General features: G+C 50.4%; 1 protein-coding gene across 6 annotated transcripts in view; it reads left to right on the top strand.

Annotated features, from left to right (window-relative positions):
- Positions 1–24090, top strand: part of LOC120537909 (tyrosine-protein kinase ZAP-70) — a 59163-nt gene that overhangs the window by 17598 nt on the left and 17475 nt on the right. The window contains exons 2-3 of one of the 6 annotated variants that reach the window (XM_039767178.1): positions 12462–12582; positions 21298–21764. In XM_039767178.1, the coding sequence (XP_039623112.1) occupies positions 21363–21764 (402 nt within the window). In that variant the 5' untranslated portion in view covers positions 12462–12582; positions 21298–21362. The other 5 variants (XM_039767179.1, XM_039767175.1, XM_039767176.1 and 2 more) reach the window with 5 other exon arrangements.

Consider the following 24090-nt stretch of genomic DNA (forward strand, 5'->3'; position numbering starts at 1 on the left):
CGCATGCGGGTGGGTGTCAGGTGGTCTATATTTTTGCAGTTGGCATAGATTGGGCATGAGAAAGAGAAGTCACGAAACTCCACTCACAGTAACAGTTCAGTTTCAAATACGACTTTCACTCTTTAAAGCCTGAAATGGTGGGACCCTCAGTGTACTGCTGACTTGTTTGGCCCCCCACACCACCACCAGGTCATTAAGACCACCATGCTGGCCTCCATCCCTAATTAAATCTTAAGGCAGGATGGTGCCATCACAGTATCTGTCCCAAGATTGTGGGACAGTCCGCCACTTGGTGTTCGAGCTGCTCCTTCCATTGCTGCGTTTCTGTGGAGACATCACGTGCCCCTCTCTTCACCAGCTCTGGGGTCCGCCAGCTGTAGAAGCTTTAGGCCTTGCTGTCTCTGCACTGATTATTGGGCTTTGGACTTGGACTTGCCTCTTTATGTGGATGGTCATCCAAATGACAGAGTTCAGGGACACAAAGTCATTCAGCCTCCACTGAGAGACTGAAGAGCTCAGTGACTTGAAACGTGGCACAGGATGCCAGCTTTGCCACAAGTCTCATCAGATTTCCTGAAGCTGCTTTTCTGGTGGGAGTTGTGGCAGCAGGGCAGCCCTGCCTTCCCTCTCCCCAACTACAGATTCCAGCTTTTCCTGGGGAATTCCCCAAGTCAGCTGAGACATACAATCCCTCCAGGGTGTCTTGGGTCTGCCCAATGGTCTCTGCCCAGTGGGATGTACCCAGAACAGTCTTAAGGAGCACCATCTGGGTGGGCATCCTTACAGTATGCCCAAAGCACCTCAACTGTCTCCTCTCCATCTGGAGGAGCATCTACTCTGCTCTGAGCCCTTCGCCCTGTCATGGAGTGCCAGCCCAGAGACCCTGTGACACCTCATTGCTGCCACTTGTACCTGTGATCTCATTACCCACAGCTCATGCCTGTAGGAGAGGACAGGGGCGTACTGTAGACCACCCAATACGTGAACATTCCACTCTGTTGGATCTTCCCGGTCAACTGGAAGTGCGATTACAGTGAGGTGGATGCCATCCATCCTGAAATGTGTAGAAATGGCCTCTCCTCTGTGCCATCCCTCACCATGAAGCTCCAGACTTCCTCTGCAAGCGTTGAGCTTCATGAAATGGCCTTCCATGGCCAAGCCTAAGCTCACGACGCACGATGCCAAGCGATGGCCTGGAGTCGTGGAAATGTGGTGTCTGGAGTGACGAGTCACACTTCCTTACTGGCATCGTGACAGACCAATCTGAGTTTGGCGCAGGCCAGGAGGACATCACCTCACAGATCACATAGTGTCAGGTCAAGAGGAGGGTCCTGGAGGGGTTTGGCTCCAGTGAAGGGGCCTGCACAGCCATTTTAGACCCTTGTGTGCTTCCGACTCTGTGCCCTTCTAGCTTGAGGAAGGTCCTTTTGTGTCCCAGCATGACTGAGCGCCCTTGGGATGAACTGGAGAACTGATGGTCAGCCAGGTCTACTGGTCCAGCACCAGTACCTGACCTCACAAATAGCCCAGACTCCCACAGACCATCGGAGAGTGGAGGCCATTGTAGGTTGAGTAGCTCCATATTTGTGAACACGCTGCCCAGTCAGGTCTCCATAAACGTTTGGGCACATAAAGTACCCACAGCGCTTGGCATTTGTAAAGGTGCCCGTTCAGCATGCAAAGATACCAAGTGGTCCCACTTCAGTCCTTGTGTGTGGTGTGCGTGTGCATTGATCTACAAAACGCACTACAAAAAAACAAAGATAAAGTTCAGCAAAGAGAGCGATAAGCGCACTTGTGGCCTGGCGCCCCTTTGTCTTATGGTGACTTGTGGGCATACAGAGGTGAGCAGACATGGCAGGGTGAAAAGCCGGATGTCACTTAGTGGAAGTAAAGAGATGCGTTTATCACATGAAGCTCGTTTGTGTGTGATTGCGCCCGTGTGCTTGGGTATTGGCTGGCGCCGTGGGTGTCCACTTGGGGGCAGAACCCAAATGCTACATGCCAGTTCTTTCCAGCGTTGCTGTCTGTATGCCAGTGGGTCTGGGCTGGCATCGGCGTCCTTCATTCTCCTGCTGTTCTACAGACACGTCTAGCTCTGTGCTCAGGTCAATGGAGGACCTCTGGGCTTCTCGTCCATCCGGAAGTGTTAAGAACTCCAGCTGTGCCAACATGGCAGCCTGAAATGGTGAACGTGTCGAGGGGCTTCGGTTAACGGGTTCAATTTAACATTTGTGCCTTCATAGCGTCTTTCACACGTCCATTTTATTGACTCACAAATAAGGGCTATCAGTAAATATGAGAAGAAAAGTCTGACGCAAGAAGAGAGCAGGTGGTGCGGTGGGCAGGAGGACTTCATGGACCCTCAGGTCTCGCCTTGGTGTCATTGTGGACAATCTTACTGAACAGGAGGGACGCGCTTGCTGGGCTCGATGGCCTCTTCTCGTCCCCGTTGTCCTCGTTTCTGTGTAGTGGACTGGAGCAGAGCGCTGCCGCTGAGTCTTCACAGAGGACTGAGGGGTACGCCGAGGGGCTCACGGGGTCTTTGCATGTTTTGTGTGTCTGACGTTTTCACACATTTGGGACGTTGGCGTATTTTATGTGAGACGTTGCTTTGCTCTGACGGTCCAAAGACTTGCCGGTTCGGTGGGTTTGTCTGTCAGTGTGGGCGTGATGGAGTGGTGGCCCCGCCCAAGTGTTGCTCCTCCCCTGCGGCTGATGATTGTGGCTTGGATTGGCTGCCGCTGCCTGCTTAGGTGGGTAAGAAAATGGATGGACAGTTGGATGGTCTCGAGATCAACAGCGTGGGTTTTGTTCCTGATTGATTTCTCGTCACATTTTGTCCTAATGTTCTAATCCACGGGGTCCGCCAGTGCAAACGTGGGATCTGCTGGAAGTACAGTAGTGGGACATGCGGACATGGCAGGAGTTCCAGCAGGCAGCAGGCCCCCGTGTGTTCACGGTATATGAAACTAAGAAGTCACGTGTTACGGGGGGCTTCACTTCCATTACTCCTGCCAATCGTGTGCGAGGACCCCTTCTTCTTGTTACTACTCTATCAACGCTCCTTAATTTTGGTGGTTCTGGCCCCCCATTCCCCCATCATCAGGTCCGACGCCAGACCTAAATGGTGAGGGGGACATCTGAAGTACTGGGTGGCACATGCCATGCTAGAGTCCCCAAAGTCCAACAGGTAACAGTAAAGCCAACATCGAGGGTGGGGGGCTTGATGTAATGTTTGGAGGGCTTAGCCTAGCTAAATGACCCTCTGCCAATCTTGTGTTGTACCCGCTCCTGTGCTGCTCTGGCAGTCCCCGCCAGTCATCGCACCCCCCGAACTGCTGATTGTTTTCTCCCTTTGTGCCGATGGCTGCTGCTATGAAGTGACGATTTCATTTGCCTTTCTCATTGTTTGTCACCTCGTCATCTTGTGCCATCCAGCTCTTCATAAAAGGACAGTCAGGTCATTCTGACCACTCCGGCCAGCCCAGTGTCGTATCTCCCACTCAGTGAACATCGGGCGAGCCTGTGACCCGTGACCCCGTAATAAATATCCAGTCCCCATGAGCTCCTGCGTGGCTCACTGACGCTGCCATCTGCATGAAGGAGCACCGTCACCAGCTCAGCCTGGCAAAGATGGACCTTCTTGTCATTGCAGCTCAGCCGTCAATTCAGCAGCCCGCCAGTGTCCATTTTGGCTCACAATCGCCAACACCCACCTGGTCAGGACGTGGTTTTGGGGTGGTGATGGATGACCAACTGCCCCTCAGGGTCCACTCCGTCTTGTAGGTCACTCAGCCTGTATCTGATGGACTATGTGGCACAACTCCTGCCCTGTCACGTCTGGACTAGTGGGACTCCGTGTGCCACCAAGCCACCGTAGATGATTTAACATGCAGTGGCACGTCACTGTTCAAGCAGTGAGGTGGGCACACGTCACTCTTCTCTTCAGATCACTGCACTGGCTCCCTGAGGTGGCACACATGAAGTTCAGGTCCTTGGTGCCCACCTCCAGAGTAGCCAATGGCCTACCACCTGTACATGTGGGGACACTGGTGAGGACCACTGAGGTCCGCTGATGAATGCCATCTGGTGATACCACCTCAGCCTGCTATTCAACTGCAGTCCCCTCCATGTGGACCCCCTCAGTGTGCCAATGAAGCCTTTGAAGACCCTCTTGTTCTTCTGTCTTAGGTTCCTGTAACAAGTCGCTCTGACCTCCTCACTGCTGATGATCGATGTTGTCACCTTGTGATGTCACACTTGTTCTCAAACGGTCCCCCTCCCATCATGTTGCCTGACCATTATGATGACCTCCTTTGTAAGTTGCTTTGGATCAAAACAACTTGTCGGTGAATCCAAGTAAACGTGAATGCATTAATGACATGTGAGTGGCCTGGTGGTCTGCTGCTGCCCCCTGGCACTTGGACCCTGGGGTGCCTTCCTCACATGTTGTCCTCACGTGCTGATGCCCCCCAAGTTGTTCTCTTAAATTGACGCCTGTGAATTTCTCTGCTCTGAAGAAGTTTAGTGGTCCCAGTCAGGTCAGGCTGCTGCCTCGCGCCCTTCATTTCCACACAAGCAGGTGCAGACGATGGGTGGGATGGCACATGTGAGACCCTCATCATCATCATCATCATCATCATCACAGGTTTTCACTGTGACATCACGTATCATATCAACGTAACTCAATTCAGGATGGTGAGGGGGCAGAGTGGGTTCAAGTTCAAGGACTAAAGCAGCCCCGGAGCTGGGGGGCACACACAGGGCCAGTTTTGGGTGATAATTGGGGGGTAGCAGAAACAGCAGGCAAGCTCCACAGAGAAGGCCGTGGGATTTGATGCCAGGATGGAATTCCAGCTAAAGACATCAAAGTGCATCTGAATGCCCACCACGGTCACCTCCATTGTGTTTTATATAGCGCCCGGTGGGCTTAGGCCTTGATGTGACCAGCAGCCCTGAGCTCTGAGGTGACCTGTGGCTCGATGACATATCAGCTGATCGATGTTACCTGCAGACCAGCACCTCTATATAGTGCCTTTCAGAGTGAAACTGGACTGGCACATTCATGCCAGTACGGGGCACAGCCGGCCTTCAGACCTTATAAAAAAGTGAAGTGAAGATGGCGTCCAGAATGTCATTTTATTAAAGTGACAAGCGTGACATTCATCTCTAAGAACGTAAACATACTGTGGCCGAGATGGCACCGCTGCCATATTAGACTCTGAACGGGTGAGTCACCATGGTGGGGGGCTTGTAGCTGGCGCCCCCTTGTGTTGCAGCACAGCACTGGCAGGACCCCCACGTAAGTCTCAGGTCTCATTGTTGGCCTCTGCTCAGGGGACTCAGACACCAGGAATCCGTCTCCGTTCATTTATAGCCGGTGGGGGGGCTGTTGGCCCTCACCCACTCAGTGCCAGTCCGCCATCTTCTCGACTGTTGAAGCTGCCGCCACCACCGCCGCCACATCAACTCTCAGATTCGCTTTGCGCTTTTTTTTCCACAAACTCAGTTGCTTTTCTGTCAAATGGGACAAACGCCTCGCTGTGTGACGTCACCTGTGAACTGTGCTGCCTGGTGACACATGTGCAGCTGTGGCTTTGAGCAGCTTCCTGTGCTGAGGGGGTGGGGGGGACTGGTGACAGCGAGCAAAACATGAAAATGGGGGCCTGAAGCAGAGACCATATAGCGCCTTTGTGCTCGGGCAGACAAGTGGTACCTGAAAGTGGGCTGAGGACGGAAGGACTGGCTGGCTGGCTGGCACACCGTAAGGGGCACGTCACCCACTGGCACTCTGCTGCTGCTGCTGTAGTTAAATCCTTCCTCGGTAGACCCCCTTTGATGACTTCCAGCTCCTTTGAACTTTTCCGTTCTTTGCTTTCATTTCCTTCTCCCTGTGTGGCACTGCCAGGTGCTGATGGCACCACCACTTCTGTTAGTATTGGGGTTTGGACTGGGGGGCTGTTTTAATGTTTAATATGGCATCACCCCCGAGTTGCCCTCACATTGGTAACAAGCAGTAAGGAGCCTACGGTGGGCTTCCATCAGGGGGCAGAATCAGCGGTGCAGCCAGAAATTAATTTTAGGGGGGCCACAAGAAAGTACATCAATCATAATTAGTGGGACAGGCGAAATGTATGTAAGGGGGGAGCCCACCAACAGGTGCACCTGGGGGGCAAAATTCACAGTCCCCTCATCCAGCAGAGGGCAGCAGAGAACTCGTGGGAGAAACAGTAATGGTGGACCCCCTTTTAGATGTGTTGGGGGGGGCTTGAAAACCAGTGGTGCAGCTAGGAGGACAGAGCTGGGGGTCTGCGGTGGCCACGTGGTTGTTGCTTGTTAATGTCTGCCAAGTTGACATTGGAATGAAAAAGTTAAAGGAGTTCGCGGCTCGTAAAGTCATTACGACCTCCTGTGTTTGGCTCAGCGGACCCCACAGATGGCGCGCAGTGGGACTGTGACAGCTGTGGTGGTGATGATGATGATGATGATGATGATGATGATGATGATGACCAAGTATTAGCCATCTCCTATTGTCCTGTGCACAGAGCGCAGTGAATCTCTGACATGGTGGGCTAATGGAGGAGCAGCGAACTGAGCAGAGCCCACTGAGCACCGCCGGATCAAGAAGAGCCGAGTTGTGGGTTCAGGCACAGTAAGGACCCCGTAAATCAGTCATATAGTGCCTTTCACGTACCGCCCCTCGCTCGGTTTTTCGTATCTGTCACTGTCATGGCACCCGCGTGTGAGGCGCTCAGTGGATTCTGTCCCTGGTCGTTTATATAGCGCCTTTCGTTCACACTGCGTATCCATTAATGGCAGCAGCACCTCTCAGATCCTCTGATTATATAGCGCCTTTCATAGCCGTCGCTGAGCACGCGCTGTCAGAGAGCTGGTGACGTGTTACGTGTTGATGAGCACATGCATGTCGGAAGGGACACACAGCCACCTTCATGCCCAAGTCGTGGCACTCGAGACGTGTCGCGTGGTCATCAGCAGTCACACGAAGGACACTTTCAGTCAAAGCAGTTCGCGTAATCTACAGAGAATTCAGCGCTTGCACTAAATATACGTACATTGAATGAAGAGCATTTTCATTCTTTTAAATATTTCTAGTTTATTTTTTATATCTTTATGTAAAAATTCCGTATATTTCTCTTGGCACAGCAGGTCCTCGCGGACACAGTCTGGTGGTCTCCTTCATGTTGGCTCCTCGCTTGGCAGCCGACCCGCGTCTGCACTTCACTGTGGCCCTGCATGGCTCTTACAACCGGGGACGCCAAAAGGAGCACAAATGTGTCACAAATCTGCCAGCACATCACGACTGCAAAAAAATTAATAAAAATAAAAATAAAAATAATAATAATAATAAAGGTGCAGGGGTCTCCAGGTGTGGACCTCCAAGTGAGGACCTCCAGGCACCCCAAAATAAGAAAGAAAGAAGGAAAGAGAAAGAAACGACATGTGCCACCTTTCATAATCCACATTATACAAACGGGGTTAATTCTCCTTTTACACCAATACATCTGATTGTGATTCTAATTAATACATGCGAATACATAAAGCAATAGCATATAGCGCCTTTCAAAGTTATCATTATCCTATGCATCATATGATGGTTATGGTAAAGTAAAAAACAGTAGAAACGCATAGCATAAAAGTATGTTAAATACTTAGACTAGAAAGAAAGAAAGAAAGAAAGAAAGAAAGAAAGAAAGAAAGAAAGAAAGAAAGAAATCGCCCGAGTGCAACTGAGTCCGGTACTCGTGAATGATGTGCAGCTGCTCCGCCCTTGTATTTATTTATATGTTTGTTTTTATTGATTGATTGATTGATTGATTGATGTATTCGATGTTGGTATTTCTCGTTACCCGCTCTATAAATCCCACGTATTCCCGACCACGACTGGCTAGCGAGCGGCGAGAGGCGCCCGCTGAGTGTCCCATTGATGTCCACGTGGCGGCTGCGCCTTTTTTAGTTCGATGGTCGTATTTTATAAAACTTCAGCCCTTAAAGTGAATCGGCCTTCCCGTTTTCAACTTGGATATTTTTTCAAAACCTGCCGTTATCCACAATTCATCAACATTTAAAGACGCGCATCCGAATGTTGGAAATTCTGAGTGGAGAGAGCAACTACAATTGCGATCCAGATTACATAAACTAGGACATTTTATGGATTTTTGTTTTCTTATATTCTCCTTAGTAAACATTTGGAATGAAAAAGGAGAAAATAAAACACGTGGCTGCGAGTCAGCAAGTCTACGAATTTCTGTGCAAATCGAGAACCACGGAGGTGACCGTCACGGCTTAGATGGCGCCCGCCTCTGTTGTGCTGTCCCAGCCGCTGACTAGCTGGCCTTACGTGAGGACAACAGTTAACGGTCTTGGGCTGCAAAGAAGTCGACTCGCTGAACGTCAGACACGCAGCAGACCAAACCGACTGAGGCGCCGGTGCGGGAGCCGACAGGGACAGCATCGGGCACAGGGCAGGAGCACAAGGGCGGAACACCGCGCACGCGCACCTTCTGCTCTATGAATGCGACTGTGCGCTACACACTTAAACGAGACATGTATGTAACACACGCACACACACACACACACACACACACATGTGTATTATTTGTATTTATTTTTTGTGATAAAGCGCCCAGTGTTGTTGGTGTGACTGTGGTGCCCGCACACAAACCTGCATTTTCAGCAGCCGCTCACGGTGACCTCAGTGGCACACTAAACCTGCCAGTGAAAAGCTTTTCTAGGCGTGTGTAAGTGAGCACATTATTATTATTATTATTATTATTATTATTATTATTATTATTCTTTTGTCTGTATATTTCTACTGTTAGAATTCCCAAACACAAGAGCTCCATCCTTGCTGATTTTCTCAGTTCAGTCCTTTTGGGTCCTTCACCTTCCTCTCTCCAGTCCACTCTGCCACCCTCTTGGCATCTTCATTCTGATGAACGTGTGCCAGGCCTCTCATTTGTTGCCACATCTCCACTTCGCCAAGTGTATTGAAGCCGATCTCATCTTGACTCCCCCTTTCCTGACCCCCTAATCAACACCAACACCATCTTTTGTGACAAGACCACCCGCCTCCAGACCCCCGCTGGCGGGCTTCAATCCACGCGGCCCAGGACAGGCTAAATGGGACTCCCAGAAGACATCGGCCGTGGTCTCCTCTCATTTGCACGGTGCCATCAAACATTTGGGGCGCCAGCAGAACGCGATGCTCTCAGTGAAGGGTGGTCCTCAAAATGACACCATCCGACGTGTTCCTGCACAGTGCCCCCCTTAGCACGCTTTACACAGGACTGATGACACTGTAGGTTTATATTTCAGGAATACTAAACTCACTGTCTGTGGTGGGATGGCATCCTGTCCGGAGTGAGTGGGGCCGCATGGTGGGGCACAGGATGGACAGAGTTAGATGAAGATGGGCTTGGATGGTCAGGTGTCACCAAACCAGAGGAGGAATTCATTTGTGGACACAGTACAGGGTGGGGTAGATGGCAAATGACGAGATCCCGATCATCCTGGCACAGTAGGCACAGGCACCATCTGTGGAGAAGCATGGGCAGTAACTGCAGTGCCCACCCCTTGAGTTATGTAAATAGCACCCTCCCAAGTCGGGGGGATTCCAGAGCATGTATTTCATAAATGGTGCCCCTTAGGGTGCGGAGTGCATGCCCCTTAACTGTCGTAACGGGGTCCCTTGGCTTTATGGGTGATGGTGCCCACCTAATGAAGCACCTAATGGCTCTGAGCTCAGTCCTAAATCTGGAGCAGTCATGGAGGTGGCAGCGAGTTCGAGTGCCCAGCAGGCAGCGCCGCTGCTGCCCACACGTTAACTCTTAAGTTCTTTGCTGATTATTTTCTTAAATTGACAGTTAGAATGAATTTTGCCGGCTGTTCAGATCTGACATCAGCTTCATACCAATGCCAATCACAAGCCTGTAAAATGAATAATGTGACCCGTTGCATGGTGACTGGCGGTCAGCAGATGTCGATGGCGCAGGACGTTGGTGAACTCGTCAGCTCACGACAGCTGGCACTTGTAGCTGACTGGCATCTCTGCCAGTCAGACCCCGAGGACAGCAGGCAGGAGACGAGCTGGTGGGATCGGTTTGAAGCAAAGCTGCGGTTTGATAATTTCAGAACTTCAAGAGCCTCTCGGAAAAATATGTGGTTGAGAGAAGACATTTCAGAAAATCTGGGTGGGCTTCCTTTTATCTTTTTTTAATACTTTATTTTATTTCTCTCTAAAAAGTTTGAACCTGCAAGCCTTAAGTGTAAGAAGTGGCACAGTCAATGACCACCCAAGCCTGGCACTGCCAGCTTACAGTGACGGTGGCACTGCAGTCCCACTCTCAGTCACATGTAGGTGTGTGAAAAAAACTGATTAGCATAAAATAATCACAGACTCACTCAAAGCCACGCCCTTAAACATTTACCCACAATGCTTGTTCACTGTGCCCGTGCTAATGTATGCACAGATTGCAATCTCACCGTCCAATCGATGCCCAGCGTCAGAATGTTTCCGATGACACACAAGCACGAGAGAACATAGTTGGCGTGAGAGGAGCGAATGTGAGGAGGTCTCTGAGTGCCCACTTTAAGGTAAGCCCACCTGAGAGGTGCTCGGTGCCGCCGGCCCGTTTCCTTGTAGTTTCTGTGTCTCGTACGCCATGCCAGTCTCCAGGTTATTGTTGTTAGTCTTGTCTGATTATTACTTATGCTGTGGGCTGTCGTTTTGTGCCCCCCATCGATGTTCACCGTGGTGGCTGTGTCAATGCTATTGGTGAACGGCATAAAGAAGCTCCCGTCTCATGCCAAGTGGACCTCCACCCGTGTCCACATCTGACCCCTGACTGGGGCGACTCACCTGGGCTGCCAGGTTCACATAAAGTCTGGGGGTCCGCGCTGCTGCGAGGGGATACTGAAGGTGCTGAGGTGGTCTCTCAGTTGGACATTACGAGGTGACACAGCTGAAGGAGAAGATCTCAGCAGCAAGAAGACGAGGGCACAGCTGGGACCTCAGGGGCAGATTTCACACAAACGTCTTTCTTCAAGGAAGGACCCACAGGACAAGTGACCGAGTGGGCAGGAGGACATTAGGGACCCTCAGATCTCAGCTCGGGGGGAGAGGAAGGGACGAGCTCATTGGGCTGAGGGGTCCGTCCTCACCACGACTGCTCTAATGTTCAGTGAGGTTGGGGGGTCCACACCGCAGGACACTTGTGGACATGGCTGGAGGTCCTGATGCCGTGTCATCGCAGAAATGTTCCTGTGTTTTATTAGAGCCGCTTTATAGCGCCTTGCGTGTGGGCAGCTACTGACAGTAAAGAGATTTACCAGCTTGGCATAAGCAGACCTGTGCCAACCACCAAAGCAGGTGCCAGCTCACCACACTGGCAACCTCTTTGAGAATTTGGTGATCGACTACACCTGGCGCTCTCTGGGTAGACAATCGATATTAGAATCGAGCCGAATGAATAAAAGAGACGAGAGGAGACCCGTCAGTGCATCGGTCAGCTCAGCTGGGGGTCCGCCTCAAACGTCTGTGCTTCACTGAAAGATACTCAGCTACAGAGATGGGGGCGAGACCCTCGAGTCTGGGGGTGCCACTCTTCACAGGGCGTCCTGTCTCAGGGCTCTTCTGTTCTTCTTCTTCTCCCACGTCATTTATCTCCTCTATTAAGGCCTTCCTTTCTTCACGGAGATTTCACAAAAACCGCCGCTCTGCACCAAAATCCGCCCACACAAAGAAACCGTCGAACGTTTCAGATGTCGGCCTGCTGACTCCATTTGTGAAGTTGGAATTCTTTACCCGCCAACTCATTCCACGACTTATCTGATTCAGTGAGAAAAAGATAAAGAAAGGCGAATATTTAAAACCTAAATTACCTTCGCTCATCGGAGTCAGGGTGTCATCTGAAGTAAAATGGCAGCCGTCCCCAATCCTAACGTTACCTGAGGTGACAAAAAACAAAATGAAGGATTTGCTTCACATTTTTACTGTTTTTTGTCTCTCTCTCTCTCTCTCTCTTCTTATTCCTTCTTATTAAGTCAGAAGTTTACATCGAGAAGGTGAGAGGGACGTCTGCTCACCGGCCAGAAGTGACGACGCTGTCACCGAGTGAGTGCCTTTTACAGCAACATGCAGGGGCAGCTTGGGCAGCCATTGTCACTGATGGAGGATCAACAGGAAGGCCCCTGGTCTGGAGAGACCAAGGTGGGGGTCTTCTGTCGTCCCACCAGGCCCTGATGTGACACGGCTTTCAAGTCCTTCGTTTAGATGGAGATGTTCAAGTGGGCTGTGGTGGCATCACAAGCTGCCAAGTGGCTGCTTTACCAAAGGAGCGATTCTGTTTAAAATGAATACGGGAGGCGCGTTTGAGGCAACACGGGGGGCTTTGTTTGTTTCTCTAAAGGGGTCTTTTTGTTTTGTTTTTAAATTTAAGAGCCAGAAGTGACAGAGCAGTTCTGGACCCCCAAATCTGTGAAGGGCACCTGCAGGTGCCGACGGGACATCAGGACAGTCGGCCACCTTAGAGCCACCAACACGTCTGCGTCACACCCCAGGTGGGAGTCCATTGTGATCCTAATTATAAATTGAAAATACAATAAAATAAAGTAAAATAAATAAAATAAAGTAAAATAAAATAAAATAAATAAAGTAAAATAAAATAAAAATAAAGTAAAATAAAATAAAATAAATAAAGTAAAATAAAATAAAATAAAATCAAATCAAATAAAGTAAAATAAAATAAAATAAATAAAGTAAAATAAAATAAAGTAAAATCAAATCAAATAAAGTAAAATAAAATAAAATAAAATAAAGTAAAATAAAATAAAGTAAAATCCAATCAAATGCAGCGGGCCTCTTACATGTTCAGCCCCCCAGTCAGTAGAGATGCCCACGTTAAGTCCGTCCGTCTGTCCGTCCACAGCCGACATGGAGGAGCAGAGCTTGTCTGAGGTGGCACTTGGAGTCCAGCAGGCTGCACTTTATGGCACTTTAGGAGCTGGCGGTCCGGGGGTCCCGAGTGCGGCCCGTTAGTCCCACGACGATCCATCTGAGAGGTCAAATCAGCAGGCCAGGGTCGGACCTTATTTAAATGTGCCATCCACCTTGACTGCCGGGCCTTTGGACATTCTCAGATTCAGAGTTTTGGGGGGCCGGGGGGATGCGCTACGTTACTAAAGTGACCCCCCCATCGAGGCCTCGTCTTATCCTCACTCTTAATGCTGCAGTTAATCAGCGGATGCGATCGTTAAATCCAAACTTGCACCTCACCTCCCCTCGACACAGAACTTACAGACTGGCTGACGGTGTCACTCTTACAGGACACGTCCACTCGTTTGACTGCCCTTGGCCTGAGAGACCCTCAAGCGGTGACTTAAATGACCCACATGGTGTGTGTGTGCATATCCGCGGGCCGCACGTCACTCACACGGTGTGTCACTTTTGTCACAAGTACGTCAAGCAGACAAACAAAGGCTTGTGTCATTTCAGAATCATTAACGGAGCTCGCTGGAGTTGTCCACTCGGTGCCCTACGCTTGTGACAATTGGTTAAGGTCCGTCTGCCCCCCCCACACCCCCACTCCGTGTTCTTCATTGGCTGCTCTTCTGTCTCCACCCAGCAGTGGACGGCACTTCGCCGCAATGACAAACTCCAGATAGCGGGTTGAGTCAGTGACCTTCATTTTAGGGTGACACTCGGACACCCTGCAGCCAGGTGAGGATCACTCAACACTAACCACGCCCACATCCAGCCCCACCCCCTCCACGTCCCACTCTCATCCAGGGTGGGCTCCTGCGTTTGTACCTGAGGCTGCTCGCTCTGTCATTTTTGTGCTGGCCTGTCACATTTGTTTGCTTTGGTTGTGAAAAGCAAGGGGAACAAAATGTCACAAACATGTCACTTCCTATGAGATTTCACTGCTTTCACAGACGTCATGGAAAAAAAAATATGCTGAGCAAAAAAAAGAACAAATAAATAAGCAAAAGTGTAAAAAAACAAAAATGAGATAAAAAACAGAAATTTGGAGTGGGACGTCTGAAACAAGACGCCTCTGAAATGTCATGAAGTGGGGCATCAGTGCCAGTCTGGATGTGTCGTGTGTCAGAGGTGCCCGTCACACGCACGTCATTTCTGTTGGCCTCGCAGTTTCTTCAGACACATGAAATTCTGAGGGGACAGATGGTGACATGTCTGCTGTTTGTCTTTTGAGTAAGCGGGTCTGATAACGCGGGCCGACATTCGTGTAAATGCCAATGATGTCAAATCACACAGAGTATCCTTTGCCAGTTTTCTGTTGTCATAGGAAGGTGACAGATCTTGTGTCACATTTATCAATGACAATGTTAAAGCTTTCAGTTACCTTGAAACGCCAAGGCAGGGGGAGCCGATTGGGAGGCGGACCCCCGGGGTGACGTTCCTTGTCACAGAAGGAGTCTCAGCTTTGGCGCCCGCTGATTCCAAGGCTGCAGTTCCACAGTCTGAAGCCTTCGGCTGGCGTCACCTTTGTACGTTTTCTTCTTCTGCTGCTCTCCTAAAATTCTTGCCATTCGTTTTGATTTTTCTTTTCCTCATCAAACCAAATGACAAAGCGAGAGCAGAAGTTTAGACTTTTGTGTAAATTAATTAAAAATAAAAAGCTGCACTGAAAGAGCCCCTCGACACCAGCATTGGGCATCCTGGCGTATCGCTGAGATGGTCACCTTGTTTAGTGTCCACAGATAGGACTGCTCAGGTAGACACAAGGTGACACAGGTGACAATGACCAAGCCGTGAGACAGGAGGGGCTGCCTGCAGAGCTCAGAGACAGGACTCTGAAGGTGGCTGCAGGTTCCCAAGACCACCGGGACCTCCATGAGATGTCCAGAACACCCACGACTCTGCCTGTGACAGGCCACCTGACCAATCAGGGGAACAAAGAGGAGACCGAGGGCCTGTGAGGACAGGACAGAAACTTCCAGAAGGACCTGACCTGAGCGTTAGGGTGGAGTGGCCAGGCAGAAGAGAAGACAGACGGGTGACCGCTTGGCAGGCACCTAAAGGACTCTCAGACTGTGGTCTGATGAAACCAACAATTGTGTCAGACGGCATCCATCATCTGGGGGTCTGGTCAGGGCTGAGGGACACTTGATGTCCTTAGTGAAGAGCAGCTCAGAGTGGGCTGCAGGGGACAACCCTGGCTTGGGGACCACCCTGGGAAAGTCCTTGAGGGGTCTGGCCAGAGCCCGGAATTGAACCCAAGTGAACGTCTCTGGGGTGACCCGACAAGCGCCACCCACCGATGGCCTCCACCCGCCATGACAGAGGAGAACGTCAGAAGACCCGCAAATGCAGAAGTGCGAAGCTCATCACCTCAGACCCCCAAAGACGCCCGGCTGGAAGGGCTGCCACTGGGCCTTCAGACGAGTAGGGGGTCCGAATGTTTGTGTCCACGGCACAGTTCACGTTTTCATTGTTAATAAAGTCTCGCTCTCGCTTTGCCATTCTGGAGTGTTGAGGAGAAGAAGGGGGGTCTGAAGACTTTGTGAGCCCACCGTGTGTAAAGCTCAATGGCGTTATGGTGGGCTCTCACACTGCCAGTCTTTGTGACGGTCACGTGGCTGGCGTCTCCTTTCATGTCCCTCGTGGCGCCCCCCGCGTTTCCTGATTTGACTTCGTGCCTCGCACTCCGGCTCTGTGATTCTCACATCTTCGTCTTCCTCTCCTTTCACTTTGTCTGCTGACATAAAGGCCCTGCGGCCACAAAGCCTCCGCCACGTCTTTGGTCAGCTTGTTGTCTTCTGTGGCTGAGAGGGGAAGAACTTTCATCTGGTAAGACGGGCACGAGAAGAAGAAGAGGAGGAGGAGGAAGAGGAAGAACAACCTAAGGCCTGTGGCTTCTGAAAGCCGCAATGAGGATACAAGAAACATAAAGAAGACACCTGGGGGACGGAGGAAGGCGTGACTGGGGTCTTTGGCGCTGACGGTCGCCTTTCAGAGGGCCAGGAACGGGGGGGTCAAATGTCAGTCTGCCAGTCGGTCTCACTGACGGGCGAATCTCCACAAGCTGGCAGCACAACAGGCTTTACACGCTTACTTTTATCGGATGTTTTCAGTTTTCTGATAGTTTCACACTTTCAGGGTCCCTGGTGGTCTTGTCAGGTTTCTCTTCCAAGATGGTGGCAGGAGTTTTGTGCCTTTTTCTTGATTGATTGATTGATTGATTGATTCTCGTGTTCTCCTGCAGTGCCTCTTTTTTCCAGTTTTATTGCTGAAGGCCACGTCAGAGGTCATCACTGGAGTGAGGTCAGGGGTCACGGGGTATACGGTTCACTCCTGGGGTCACTTCCTCCTGCGAGTTTGTGGACATCAAAAGGCAAAGCAATTCCTTCTTCAGAGCCCACTTGTTTGTTTGTTTGTCTCGACTTCAGTCTTCGTCGTCAGGTTTCTTTGGTGAAGACTTCGGCGTCGTTATTTTGATTGTTGTGCTGTTAGGGTTTTATTATAAAATAATATAGCGCCTTTTGGTCCAGAACTACAATCATGTCCTCTAATTATTATTCCCTCCCTGTCCCTGTGGCTGTTGGTGTTGTGAACTTCAGGCCACAAAACTCAAATGGGAGAAGGGAACCGTCAAGAAACCCCCAGTCCACGGAACAGGCTTAGCGTTAGGGTCCTAATAATCAACTCTGTCAAATACATGCAGTGCATCAAATATAACAAAGTTAACAAAGCCACAACTAAAGGCCAATCCCAGATTCCCAAAGCCAGAGACGGCAAATCAACAAAGTCAGAGGACCAACACAAGCAGGAGAGCCAATGGGGTCCTTCAGTTCGAGACCCTCCATAGGCCCACACAGGCAGTGTCAGGAGGCCCCGGCCCCTTAGGCGTTGACCGAGGACCGAGACTCTCCACAGAGATGGCAGCTGGCAAGACCACAACCACCGGGAAGTGCAAGGCACTATAAAATAAGAAAAGAGCCCACCACAGGCTGACCGCCATCACTAGTGACTCTACGTGCTCTTGAGTACCACACAGACCCCGTTAGGCTCAGCTCAGCTCCGTGTGTGTGTGTGTGTGTGTGTATAGAGGGTCTCACTTGGCCCACTGTGCCACATGGAGGTCCCATCCAGGGTTGGTTGCTGCCCTGGACCCCCCAGTGTTCCTCTGCTGTAGAAGGTGGATGGTGGGTCAGTACTGAGAAACACGCACAGGTGCGCCACAGGCCAGAGGGCCCCTCTGAGCCCCTTGAATTGGGGACCCCGAGGGTCATTTACGAGCCCTGGACTCACACGCTGCTCTGGACTTGGCACTTTTAGTAAATGGATTTATTATTTTATCAAAGGGGTTCAGTTGTTTTGTGATTTACACTTGCAGAGGGTGAGACATAAAATTGTGTGCCCCCTGACTCAGCTGGTGGTCCAGACACATTGAGAGTCTGAAACGATAAGAAAGCAAAGAAATTCTTAACTGAAGTGAAAAACGGAATAAAAAATACGCCTGGAAAACATGGGCAGCTGAACGAGCCCATCCAGCAGAGGGCGCCTTTGGCATGGCATTAAAGTGCCATCTGTCTGCCTGGTGGCAGTGCCCCCAAGTAAAGGAACACAGGCCTAAGGACCCCTGAATGTAGAACACACACACACACAGGCTTGTACAGACGTTCACACACACTCGCACATTGCGGTGGCAGGAAGCGTATCTTCATATTTCTTGCTTATCTACACCCACATACCTTTGCAGGCGGGCAGGCAGGCGCACAGGGGGAGCGGGCCTAACCTCGCCAGCCAAAGCCTCACAACCAAGAGGCACTTTGAAGTTATTTTTCCACTCTCGTTCCTGCAGGTGATTCCCACACAACTACGACAGCCGAAGACCCCCTGTGACGACTCGATTCCTGCTGTCCCCAGTTTAGTCACTCGGCCAGGCCTGTGGATCTCTCCTGGGTTCTGGACCCGCTCCTCCCCCTGGCCATCGGTGCCCTCAGTTCTGGTGGTCACTCATGGTAGAGACCTGGAGATGTCCACCTCACCTGCATGTCACCATCAGGGCATCTCGCTGCACTTGTCCTTCAGCACACCTCACATATGGCGCAGCAGTCGGTCTGAATGTCTGTCTGTGCTGCCTTCTGTGCCCCTGCTGAGCGCTATAAAGGCTGGTGGAGGACAAGTCACTGCAGTGTGAGCAGGTGGTAGTGTGGCCTGCTCACCCCTTGTTCATGTGCTGCGTTTGCCAGGCCAAGCACTGTGCCACCTTGGAGTCCTTGTTGTCGTCTTCTCATTTGGGCCGTCACGGCAAACACTTTGACAATCGTGCGCAGCGAGAATCTGATCCCGTTCACAATTGTTTGTTTGTTTGCACAAATATGAGGCCAACTTGAGACGTCCAGCAGCGGCACCGCGCAATGTGTTTGTGTGGCCGTCTAATGTGAGCTACGGGACGTGAATTTAGCTGATTGTCCTGTCTTGCTCTGTCTGTCTGTCGGTCGGGATAAAAAAAAACGTGATAGATAGATAGATAGATAGATAGATAGATAGATAGATAGATAGATAGATAGATAGAGTGAAAGGCACTATATAATGACAGATAGATAGATAGATAGATAGATAGATAGATAGAGTGAAAGGCACGATAGATAGATAGATAGATAGATAGATAGATAGATAGATAGATAGATAGATAGATAGATAGAGTGAAAGGCACTATATAATGATAGATAGATAGATAGATAGATAGATAGATAGATAGATAGATAGATAGATAGATAGATAGAGTGAAAGGCACTATATAACAGACAGACAGACGGACACCAGAATGACAAAAAAGAAAGACAATGAACAAGGAGGCCGACTTGTTCGGGGTGTACGGAGAAAGCGCGCTTTAGGGTGGAAGAAGAGAAGCTGCGGTCTTCACGGACAGACTGGCCGCGGGATTTCTGGGGGGATTCGCACTTTGTAACTTTTGGGTTTTCCTTTTGTCACAGCGTTCTGCAGCTGCGCCCGGTGAAAGGCGTCATATAAAATAAACCGAATTCAACTGAGCTGAACGCGGGTCTATGCCGGCGGTGCCCCTGAAGAAGGAGCTTATTAAAGAGTTGATTACGACGACATTAAACGTGGCTGTCATAAGGCGCTTTATCAAGCAGACAAGGCCAGAGGGTCTTAGGGCAGGGAGATAGACGACCCCGAAAGCGCTCAGTTGCCTCGGAGCAAATCACCGAGGCAGGCGTCTCGGCTGCGCGATCACTGCCGGCATTTAACTTGTTGAGGTCTCAGACTAAGACCCCCTTGCTTGCCAGTTACACTAAAAGGCTGATCGAGACCCTCGCCTATTGTCATTTTCAGCGCGATCGCCCCCCAGTTGTACTTTCCCGTGTTCCGTGAGCGGCTGAGCAGGCCCCCTGGTGGTCGCTCTGGTCAGCTATAGAGGCGATTTCCGCCGGACAGTCCGCCTGCCAGGCTCTCTTATCAAATGTGAGCTTTGAGCGCCGAGTGGTGGAGCTGAGCCTGGGGCAGCTCGAGGGGACTGTCGTGCGGGCGCTATAAAGACTGGCCGGCTCTTCTCATCGCTTTTTTGTGTCCGCTTTTATTTATTTATTTATTTATTTATTTATTTATTTATTTATTTATTTATTTATTTATTTATTATTAATCTGTTCCACTCTTTATCAGTGCCATCAGATTTTCCACGGTGTGTGACACATTTCCTGCTTTTCACCTTTTTTTAATTCTGTTTTTTTATCTTCAAGCCTTCCCCTTTTCCTCGCCTGTAACCTTCGTGTGTGACACCCAGTGGCCTCATTTCAGGTGCCCCTCATTTGTGTTCATGAAGGTTGAGGACCCTCGGCTCCACACTGAAGTGAAATACGAAGTGGGCTGCAGTCATATAAGTCCCAAAAGTCCAGCAAGTAACAGTACACCCGACAGCCGGGGTGGGAAGAGGGCTTCACATGATACCTGGGGGGCTTAGTCCAGATGAATGACACCCTGGAGAGGGTCCTGGGCTGCGGGTCACAAAAGCCTTAGAAGCGGTCAGTTCATTTGGTGGTCATTATGGGTGTGGCACAGGACTGTGGGGTGTAACAGAAAAGATTGCACCTCCTTCTGAAAAGGTGGACGGAGCCCTGGACTGCCCCGTGGACCACCTTGGGCCCACTCACCACCCCACCCAGTTAACTTAACATGGGGAGAACATGCAGACTTCACACAGAAGGTGAGTCAGCATTTGGTTTGAACTCGAGACACCAGGTCGGTGATCGAGTCGCGCTGAGTGCTGTGCCACCTTGCTTTCCGTGTGTTTTGTTTGTCACACTCAGGTGTCGTTTGTCACACTCGTTTTCACACACTTTGTTCCAACCCCAGACGCTAAGGACACCAGTGAGCACCCAGTGGCCGCTCGGCCAGCGTAACAGCTGTGAGCTTTGGCACCGTCCATGGAATCCTGAAGGAGATCTCGGACTTGAGCACATCTTAGAATTCGCCTTCACTCCGTGGATGCCATGAAAAACAACAACAGCATCAACAAAAGATAAAATAAAGTAAAAATTAAAATAAATAAAAACAAAAGAAAAAAGATAAAGTAGTGAGGAAAGCGCCATATACTGTAAATGTAAAGAGTTATTATTATTATTATTACATTCGCTCCCGTCGAGGTCAGTTCAGTGCACTCGTTCCCTTTGTGTTCTGCCTGACCCCCTCATGTTGAGCCAGATATGGGGGGCTACAAACTCCATCATTTCTGGGGTCCAGGATGTCTTCTAGAAATCAAAGACTGTCCTCCTAATCTTCCAACGGTCTCAGCCACCTTTAAAGCTAAAGACCCTCACAGCCTCAGGGGGCCGTCCTCCATACCACATGCCAGGTGGGCTATGCATGACCTAATGGGCCTCTCTGCTGCCCCCATTAGACTGAGGGTCTCCTAACTCATGGCCCCTCCTTTGTCTCTGTGGCGTGGCCATTTTACAGCCTCCAGGTGGTCCCTCCTAAGACAGTGAAGTCGGCTTTCCTTATCTTGCCAGGTCCTTCCAAGCCCCTGCCCTGGCATCCCACCATGCCAGTTTTAAAGTGTGTGTGTGTTGCAGGCCCACTGAAAGTGAGGTCATTCCTTCTCTTTGGGCCAGTCTGTGGTGCTGCCCCCAGTGGTAGCTGCCAGCACTGCTTCTCTCTGAATGTATTTTCAACAGAGTGTGCCCATCAGCCCTTCATCGGACCACACAGAGCCAGAGGGTGATGCCCGCATGGCAGACACAACACGTTGAGCTTTTGTGACCGAGTGCTCTTGCTGTTTCCTCCAGCAGGTTGAGAGTCCAGACGGTGAACGGGAGAAGTTCCTCAGAGAGGTGTGGACAGGGACAGCACAATGCAGGACCCAGCGGCCGACTTGCCCTTCTTCTTTGGTTGCATCACCCGCCACGAAGCAGAAGATGAGCTCAAGCTGGCTGGCATGACAGATGGCCTCTTCCTTCTGCGCCAGTGTCTGCGGAGCTTAGGCGGCTATGTCCTCTCCTTGGTGTTCGATCTCCATTTCCACCACTACCCCATTGAGAGGCACATGAATGGCACATACGCCATATCGGGGGGCAAAGCCCACTGCGGACCCGGAGAACTGTGCGAATTCTACTCGCGTGACCCTGATGGCCTGGTCTGCACCCTCAGGAAGCCCTGCCTGCGCCCCAGTGGCACACAACCCAAGCCAGGTGTCTTTGACAATCTCCGGGAGAACATGATGCGGGAATACGTGCGGCAAACCTGGAACCTGGAGGTGAGGCGGGCTGTGGGGGGTATAGGAGGGGGCACAGGGTCAGCCTTGAATGTCTAATAATAAGAGACGATGGGCAGTAGATCAATGAAGGATGTTGCACATGTGTGCCACACTGCCCACCTCCAGGCCTAGAGCACAAATGTCCTTGGCCACCTGGCATCAGGCAGTAGAGCACCATCTGGACCACCCTGGTGGAATGGACTGGAGTCCCAGGGGAGCTGGGGTGTTTGGGGGGCTCAGGTCAAGTCTCTAGTGGCCTTATGGTAATCAGGTAATTAGGGTGGGAAATTCAGGCGGGACTCAGTTTGTAAATCAGGGGGCGGGGCTCAGACCAGATTATCATGAGGTGCAACTCAGGCTGACAAATTGGGGCGGGGCTAAAGTCGTGAGGTGTAATTCAGGTGGGTGGTCCTTGAGTTTGTTACTGGTGGTGATCTGTGGGGGGTTGGTGTTTGGCCCCCTAGTCTGAACAATGGTGGGCGTGTCTGAAGGTGTTTTTGAAAGTCCAGCTTGGGTTGGCCAGGTCTGCGTCAGGCTGGCATGGGTGCCATGCTGATTTGTGGGCCTCACTTTGGATTTTGCAGTTTTTGATTCTTTTGTATTTTGTTCTTTTATCTTGTGTTTGTTAGGTTTTCACTTCTGTTCTCTCCTTTTGTTATTTAAATCAGCGTTTCCTCTTTTTGATTTGTTAGGTTATTAGCTGCTTTTGTGTTTTTTATGGTGGACAAGGGGAGAGACCCCTGATTGGATCACAAGCCCTGGCCTCCCTTATTGGCTTTCGTGCAGGTTTTCTTTTCTTGGTTGTACATTTTGCAGGCTTTGTAATAAACTTGTTTGTGTTCATTTGATATTTTTAGATTTGATTGAATTTACTTTGTGAATTTTAACATTTTGGAACAAATCATTTTTGAATCCTTTGAAGTGTAGGCTGTGGTATTTGAATTTATTTTTGTTCTTTCTTTAATAGAAGGGAAAACTGAACAGCTTGTGTACTAATTTAGCGGCCTGTCCCAAGGAGTGACAAAAAAGACCCCTGGTGACGGCTCACAAAAGAGCTGTCCCCAGTTACTACCCTTTAGGGGGCAGACATCATTTCATTTGCGTAAACTGAGATCTACAAACAGTAGGGGGCAGTAGCCCAGGAAGCCTGTGATGGGAGGAGTCTGTGAATGACATACTCTCCTACTAGGGTGGAGCCTGTGAATGTCTTGGCATCTAAATGAGGCAATGGGTGGAGCCTGCGAATGTCATGAGCTCAAACTAAGATGGGGGAGGAGTTTGTGAATGACATACTCTCCTACTAGGGTGGAGCCTGTGAGTGTCTTGAGTTCAAACTAAGCTGGGGGAGTAGCCTGTGAATGTCATAGTCTTATACAAGGGTGGGGCCTGTGAATGTCTTGGCATTAAAATGAGGAAGTGGGTGGAGCCTGTGAATGTCATGACTGCCTACTAGAGTGCTGGGTGGACCCTATGAATGTGTTGACATCAAACTGAGTTGGGGGAGGAGCCTGTGAATGTCATACTTTCATACTAGGGTGGTGCCTGTGAATATTTTGCCATCAAAAAGAGGCAGTGGGTGGAGCCTGTGAATGTCATAGTCTTATACTAGGGTGGAGCCTGTAAATGTCTTGGTATCAAAAAGAGGCAGTGGGTGGAGCCTGTGAATGTCATGAGTGCCTACTAGGGTGCTGGGTGGAGCCTGTGAATGAGTTGACATCAAACTGAGTTGGGGGAGGAGCCTGTGAATGTCGTACTCTCATACTAGGGTGGTGCCTGTGAATATTATGAGCTTCAAGTAAGGCAGTGGGTGGAGCCTGTGAATGTCATGACTGCCTACTAGGGTGCTGGGTGGAGCCTGTGAATGTGTTGACATCAAACTGAGTTGGGGGAGGAGCTTGTGAATATCATGCCCTCAGACTGATGGTGGTGGGTGCCGCCTCTGCATCCTCAGATATCAAACAGACATTTGCCTTTTGTCGTTGCAAACACACACACACACCAAGTGACTTCCCATTATATAGCGCCTTTCTAAACTGGCACTTTTTACAATCTGAGCAGAGGCAGGTTAAGGACCAGCAGCCTTCTGCTTTACACACCAATGTCCAGGTCACTGGGCCACCCCAGGACTGTAGCGGACGTGTAGACACGCGGACATGCTCCATGGCTCCTGTGTGGCTGTCCCCAGCAGGCCATGTTTGTGTCACAAGTCCATTTCTACCAGACGAGGCAGAATGTAATCCTGGTTATAGTGACATAGCCAAGTGGCCACATGTCTTCTGTGGTGACGTTGTGCAGTTAAAGTGACCCTCATAAATGCACTAATTAT

The sequence above is a fragment of the Polypterus senegalus genome, chromosome 10 (genome assembly GCF_016835505.1).
Source record: "Polypterus senegalus isolate Bchr_013 chromosome 10, ASM1683550v1, whole genome shotgun sequence".
NCBI lineage: Eukaryota > Metazoa > Chordata > Cladistia > Polypteriformes > Polypteridae > Polypterus > Polypterus senegalus.